We start from the raw sequence: 7624 nt of genomic DNA, 5'->3' as shown, positions 1-7624 counted from the left end.
TTACCCAACTTACACCACCATCGTACTATTGATCTTATAAGAGAAAATTATCAGGAAAAAAAAAAGAAAACATAAATGCCATTACATGGGTGGATATAACTTTGGTTGGGCCAACTACTGGGTTTGGCTAACTTCTCATGAGTTTGGGCTTCGCCCTACAGATCCAACAGTTGTAGATGACTCTGGACTTGTGATGAGGCTTGTGCTTTGCCCTACACATGAGTGTGAAGCTATTTTCCAACATATCTACAACTTTAGTAGTTGGTTTACTGCCTCTGGTCGGATTCTCAAATTCCTAAAAAATCAAGTAAATTATACTCGTTCAGTTTATTCCAACCCACCGTATCCACCCCAGCCGAACCCAACTCAAGCCAAGTTACAAGTTCTACTTGCGCTGAGACGAGACACTGAATTTGCCTTGCGTCACGGTTAGAATACATAGTTTGACAGCGTTGATTAGCTCAAGAATTTCAGTTTTGGTGCAACGACATTCCAGAGTGATCTCTACTCTCGACTCTCATGTATTAAAATCTAATGTTCAGAGGTTAGCTAAAGGTCTGTGCAATTTAAAGATGTGCAGTTAGCCGGTACAATAAGGCTTATTAAAGGACAAATTTGACAACAGAAAATGACATCAAATACCAAAAAACTGTGCAGTTAGCCGGTACAATAGCAACCACCGACACATTACGACGCTTAATACTGAATTCTGATATACGATGCCGACGGAGAGATTGTGATAGAGGAAAAATGAAAATGACCAACGGATCGAATGAGTTTTTAATCTCGGAGTTTCAAAACCTCTACAAAAAACTGATTCCGTTAAATATTTTATTTATGGACATTGGAAAATGCATAATCACCAAAAACTACTTATTGAATCTTAGCCACTAGATTCTCACATTTGTCAGCTCAAGATTTTACTACCACAAGAAACAATGACCGACTCTAATGATAGAAGAAATTAACTATTTTATCTTTGAACAGTTCTCTACATTATAGAAACCTTTTTCAAATTACAAGTTGTTGGCTGTACATGTGATACCCCAGAATAGTGTACATTTGAGCTGTGCTGTGATATTTACTCACATCGTATGCAACATTTATAGCTTATAATGCTTTGTGGTATTAGTACCACAATCCATACAAGGTTCTAAATGGATTGGATTGAATTAGATATTACCCCAAAAACCACTTCTTCATATTACATTAATAGTTTAGATGCACAAACTGCTTTTTAAAATGTATTTTTAAGGGGGAAATTAAGTAATATCGGTTCACCAAAGTTATTATATATTTCTAGTTATTACATATAAAATAATAAAAAATAATAATTTTCTTTTCCATGAGACCAACTGATGGTGGCTTAGTTGATAGATTCTTTGGCTAGTTGTAGCAAAGACTTGGGATCAAATCCCACTACCACTAAGGTTGGGGGGTTAAGGGTTTAGGGGATGGATTACCCATCACTGTAGCCCTATAAAGCCAAAAAAAAATGTGATTAACACATGAGATCAATAACCAAGTTAAAAAAAAAAACAATTTCAAAATTGAACTGACGAAGATAACCAAAGGCTCATGTTAAGTGCTTCATCACTATACTTTATTGTTGAGTTAGAAGAATCCATGAAACAAATCTATATTGAATTAATAGAAAATAGAAAAAAAAATGTAATGGCCCATGAAAAGGAGAAATGGTTTCTTTAGACTTTTATATAAGAAGAAAATTAGTTAACCCCATGTATTGGCAGGCAAATTTTGATTTTGACATTAATTTGGATCCAAGCAAGGGTTTATATTTAGGTTGGCCCTTAACTTAACTCAATCCATCTAATTAACACCCCTACTTTATTAGATATAAATAGCATAAAATTCATAATCCACTACAGAAAGTTAGATTTAAACATAACCACTACATGTTAGAAATTAGGGTTGGAAAGTATGAACCTAGTTTAAGGTTGGATTACGACTGAGGCCTTGACCACCCCAAATCAGAATTAACTTCTTATTTTTATCTATAAATATCATATAAATGTTGTATGTATGTCAATAATTGTAAGTTTAAAGGCAAAATTTTTCTGAAACATTATAAAGTAGCAATAAAACCCATGCAACGCATGGGCTTAATAAAAGTTAAGTTATGGTTCGAACATTTAGGTTTTTTGCCTCAAGTTGGATTTAAGCTAAAGTCCATATTTAAAGTTGGATAAAAGTTAGGTTTTGGTTAGAAAGTTTAGGCTTTTTTGTGTCAAATTGGATTTAAGCTAAAGTTCATATTTAAAGTTGGGCAAAAGTTAGGTTTCGGTTAGGAAATTTAGGTTTTTGTCACCAATTTTGGTTTAGGCTAAGGTTCATATTTAGAGTTGGGCAAAAGTTAGAATTTGGTTGGAAATTTTAAGTTTTTTGTCATCAATTTTGGTTTAAGGTAAGGTCCATATTTAGAGTTGGGCACAAGTTAAGTTTTGGTTAGAAAATTTAGGTTTTCGTCATCAATTTTGGTTTAGGCTAAGGTTCATATTTAGATTTGGTCCAAGGTAAGGTCTATATTTAGAATTGAGCACAAGTTAGGTTTTGGTTATAAAATTTAGGTTTTTAGCATCAATTCGGGATTAGGATAAAGTCCATATTTAGAGTTGGTCATGGATTAACCCTTAATTAACCTCACCCAATCCATCTAATTTATTGAAAACAAAAGGGATTGAGAAATGTGTGTGTGTGAAAGAGAGAAAGAGATCACCAAGGTCCTCTCTAGTCCAGCTTAGTTATTATAGTCATTTTGTTGACCTTGGAAAAGGTAACATTATGAAAAGAAAGGGTTATTAGCTTATTACCCGAGAATGGCCTCTATGGAGTGGTGGAGTACTGGAGTACCTTTGGAATCTTTGTACAAAGTGGTGAGTCATTTGAACTTGCATTCTTCTTCTTCAATCCTTTTCCCCCTTACACTATCCCCACAAGGAAATAGGAAAAAATATAAATAAAAGAAAGAATAATAGGTCAGAAAAATATTATATATATATATATATATGTTAACTTTGGGCTCAAAATTTTTAATTAAGTTGCATTCCTGAAAAGATTGAAAAAGAAAAACCTTATACTTGGCAAAAACCCTCAAATGAGGCACAGAATTTTGTTTTGTCGTAAATACCACCTATTCTTCCTCAAAGCAGATACACCTACCCTCTTTTAGTACTGGTTGTATGCTTAAAAGCAATATTCTGATCGAGAACTAGTGGATGGACTGAAAAAGCCTCGTGTCTTTTTCTTTTTCCTTTGTTTTAATTTCAGTTGAACCAGCGATTTACCCAGTTGGAATGGTCAAAATCCATCTAACTTAATAAAGCTAATTTTTATTATCTTAAATGTTATAAACCGACACAACAAGTTACCTCCAGCATTTTGCGGGTAATCATCATTCTTTTGAATGAGCCCCCCCCCATAACATCCTTATTCCTTACAACATATATGTACATTTTGCTCCATTGAGAGTGATAGCTGAATAATATCTCTTATAAAAAGTAAAAAGTCGCTAGGCAAAATAAATGTGCTTTTGTGTGGCTTATATAGCATCCAGTGAACAGTGCTGCTGCTCTGTGACTGCACCGATCATTTGAGTAGGTACTACTCTCCAGTCTCCTCTACATGCATGCGCATTAAGCTATATATATATATATATAATGGCAGACCACGGTTGGCATTCCGCGTTCACATCTCACTTGTTGGACTAGTGGAGTACTACGTACTGGTTCTAAGTAACATTCCTTTCGGTGTTGCACCTTCTACTACATTAATAAGCGGTGCACAAAAATGGTCATCAGTTTTCTTCTCATGATGCTATCATCTGCGAGTAAAATTTGCGAGTCCTAACATGGAGGAGGAAAGCTAGAATCGTTCCAACAGTGCAAACGGAACCCCAAATGATGAAAGACTTTCTGTAACATTCAGTCCCCATGCATCTCCCCTGTCCATCTCCTTCTCTTTGGTAAAGAAGTGCTGCCAGGTAGCCAAAAAGAAAGGAGCCTATGGGAATATTAGCAACCAAGATGTTATGGTTCACACTGAAATTCTTGGTCCCAAACAGTTCACTAGTCGTAGAGACAGCGATGGAGGTAATTGCACTAGCGCAAACTCCAATTACAGCAGTGCTGATGTAGAGGGAGAGGTTGGTTCTGTTGAGAAGCAGGAAGAAGGCCCCTGCCATTGGGACCATTAATATTGCTAACGATGCTGGTCTTGAGACCATGTACCTACTCCTGGAAAAAAAGAACAAGGAATTAATTCAACTTAGCTAATAACCTCAAATTCCCACTTCAGAAGCATTACTCAAGTTGATGAATTTGACCTCTTCTAGAGTTCTAGGGGGAAGAATAATTGCAGCCAAGGACTGTTTAATTGCACATATCCATTGGATGCATGCGTCAAATTAAATGCACTTTTTTTACCCCTTACACGCTTTTGGATAGAGCTCATCAAGGTTTTTAAAACCGAACCGATCAGGGGTCCGGTTCTCAGGTCAAACTGTCCGATTATTCAAATCGAACGGATGGCCCATTCTGATAAAAAAATTAAAACCAGCCAAACTATTGAATGATTCGAACGATTTGACTGCCCGGATCAGCGATTTATTGACCAAATCAACAGTTTTTGGGGAAATAATGGTTCTGGGATAAAATGGATTCGGTTTTTCCAGTCCAACCATCCGGTCCGGTCTGATCCGGTTTTGAAAACCATAGAACTCATTAAGAGTCTCTTAATTTTTTTTTTCACTAAGCTTCAGGTATTTGCTGCATAAGCATAACTTTAAAAACTAAGAGAAAACAGAACCATTTTGATCACTGGTTCTTGGGTCAAACGGTCCAATCATGCATCCAGTCTGAATCCTGGTCAGTTTTGGGGTCCAAAACCGGATCCAGAGCCATGATAGGTTTCTGGGTCAATTGGTCCAACCATCCAATCTAATCCAGTTTTCAAAACCATGATTTTCTGTATAAATTCAGGGTGAGAAATTTGTATCCAAGTTAGATTTGTGGGCCTTCGTAATTTTTTACATTTGTTTGTCACATTTGCCCAATAGTGCAAATTTTGCTTCAAAAAAACAATGCAAAATCTGCACCCACGTTCATTTATTGTCTCCATAGGAGTTATGCGGTCACAATTCTTTCTCGTAAAAAAGCCAAAGTGTTTTTCAAATACTAGCATTTGCCTAAGGAAAATGTCTTTCAATGTAGAACTCTTGTCTCATTGGAAAACAGAGTTCACTTTTACCGATATAATTCAGATATTGAATGTGATTAATAAATTAAATTAAAATGTCAAAATATTATACCATTAATAAAATGAACTAAAAATGACTTTAATATTATATATCATAAATAAAATAAATTGAAAACAACTCCTATGAGGTTTGAACCTATGACTCTTTAGTATATATACAACATTTTAACCCAACTTTACCAATACATATGCCAAAATAAAAAATAAAAAAAAATACTTAATTTACCAATATATTCACTATAAATTTTACATAGATAAAGGAATTTTATATAAATTTTTATATATTATATATATTGGATCGGATAGGGTGATCCATATTCGATCCAATTACCAGTAAAAAGAAAAAGAAAAAAAAAAGAAGAAATTCCAATCATCCTCAACCCCAACATTTTCACTTTTCAGCCCTAAAATAGATTCTCTATACATTTTACCTTTTAACATGCCAAGCCAGGTGAAAGACAAAAAAAAAGGGTGTAACGGTTATCTTAATGATGTATTTCCTTCAATAAAATAGGAAGAAGCAGATATATTTGAGATATAAATTAATAAAGGTAAACCCAGGAAATCAAGCCTTTGACTGATTAATTTTTCATATTGAAAATTGATACTCGGATGGAGAGAACTTACTTGGAGAAAAAATAATTCAAAATTGATGGGATGAGACGCCCAAAGAAACCGAACGAAGACGACAAGGAGACCAGAGAAGAAGTCTTAGAGTATCCACGGGACTCTGCTATTTGACCCAGGTTGTTCAAAAATACTAACCCAAGTGTTGCACCAAACATATAAACAAAGAAATATAACCAAAAGTCCACCCTCCTTATCATTAACTTCACCCCGATCTCTTCCTTCACTCTGATCAACTGGCCATCTTCCTCGACAACTTCTCCTTCCTTCACCTCAATCTCCACTCTCTCTCCAATTCCAACCTGATCATCCACACTGAGATTGTATATCCTATTCTCCCTTTTATTCCACCATTTACCCTCCAAACTTTCTTTGAAACCTGTGAAGATGGGGATCCCTATTGGAGCAGCTAAGAGAATCCCCATCGCAATTGCATGAATTGACGATGAGAAACTTGTTGAAATGGAATCCGTACTACCAAGCACAGCGTAAATACCAGTTGCTGTCGTTATAACAAACATCGCCATGAACCCCCCTTTCATTTCTATTGCTTTTCCCAACTCGATCTCTCTAACCAGCGGAGCGGTTATAACTGAAGCTATCATGGGTACAATTGAGTTAAGTAGGAGATAAGCTTTGGCTCTTTTGACGGGCGGAGAAGGCGAAACACAATCTACAATGTCGTTGTAGATCTTTGCACTTAATCCAACGTAGCTGGTTGATAGCCCCACCGCAACCTGGCGATCAGATGGGAAGTTTCGAATGGTTACCATGTAACAAACAGTGTTGATCCAGCAGATGCTATTTCCAGCTAGAACACAAAGTACAAAGAGTTGCCAGTATGAAAGAGAGGAGATTTGGTTCACAAGGAAGAGATATTGCACACCATAGCCAATCAACCCGAGAACTGAACCAATCATAAGAACCAACCATAGGGGTAGATGAACTGCCCCAACGCCGGAGAACCAACCAAAGAGTTTTCCGGCATCAGAGGCAAAGGCGAGGTTGTTCAATTGCACTTGGGAGATGGAGAGGAGATGCTTGAGCTGGGATGAGTAGGCTGAGAAATCAGAGTTTGTTCCATTGATTGATTGAAGCCAAATAATACCCACCAAGCTTAGCCACTGAAGAATGGAAGGAGACATAATGTTTGGGTAGCACTGTTTGCTTCAAGTAAGAAATTTTTATCTGACAACTTGAAGAGCTGATGGGTTTTCAAGATAAATGCGAATGTAAGGAAGGGAGAGTGATATAAACCAGTGATTAATAGGGAGGACGAATTGTGGTTGTGAAATTAAAATGTGGTCTCGTGTCTGCCACCACCCTGGAGCATTGAAGATCTGAAGGTTGCTTTCTTTATTTTTATATTGCTAGGGCGGAGCATTGAATTAAGGTTGCTTGGTCGTTGCAGCTGTGTATGTAAACGCCGAGAACTGATGATGGCGTCATGCATACGCACAAAGAGCCACAGACGCAGAAAGATGTTTTGATCCAAGTTATGATGAGTAGTTCTGGATCTGATACAGACAATGAATGGAAATCAGTACTGCCACAAACACTACACATTGGTAACAGTACAGAACACTGGTGTGTTTACTTAGGAATGGTGTTTTTAGCCTGATTTCTACGTCATGTTTCTACCATATATTTATAATTTTATGTACCCAGAGCCTTCAAGCTTTCCATCAAAACAAAACTGGGTCGAGTGTGAACATGATACGTT

General features: G+C 36.5%; 1 protein-coding gene across 1 annotated transcript; it reads right to left on the bottom strand.

Moving 5' to 3' along the window:
- Positions 1–3330: 3330 nt before the first annotated feature.
- On the bottom strand, positions 3331–7235 carry LOC104597219 (Major facilitator superfamily protein). The gene is made up of 2 exons (XM_010258661.2): positions 5902–7235; positions 3331–4253 (listed from the first exon to the last, which is right to left on the bottom strand). Exons 1-2 carry the CDS (start codon positions 7044–7046, stop codon positions 3827–3829), a joined length of 1572 nt encoding a protein of 523 aa, XP_010256963.1. The 5' UTR covers positions 7047–7235; the 3' UTR covers positions 3331–3826.
- Positions 7236–7624: the final 389 nt, after the last annotated feature.

This window comes from Nelumbo nucifera, chromosome 2, assembly GCF_055504915.1.
Source record: "Nelumbo nucifera cultivar China Antique chromosome 2, China Antique-T2T, whole genome shotgun sequence".
Taxonomy (NCBI): Eukaryota; Viridiplantae; Streptophyta; class Magnoliopsida; order Proteales; family Nelumbonaceae; genus Nelumbo; species Nelumbo nucifera.
This window is presented reverse-complemented; position numbering and strand designations above follow the sequence as displayed.

Coding starts and splice junctions, on each gene's coding strand:
- LOC104597219 (XM_010258661.2), bottom strand. CDS start 7,046: ATGTCTCCTTCCATTCTTCAGTGGCTAAGCTTGGTGGGTATTATTTGG. Junction 4,254..5,901: donor TTGAATTATTTTTTCTCCAA/GTAAGTTCTCTC, acceptor CTTTTTTTCCAG/GAGTAGGTACATGGTCTCAA.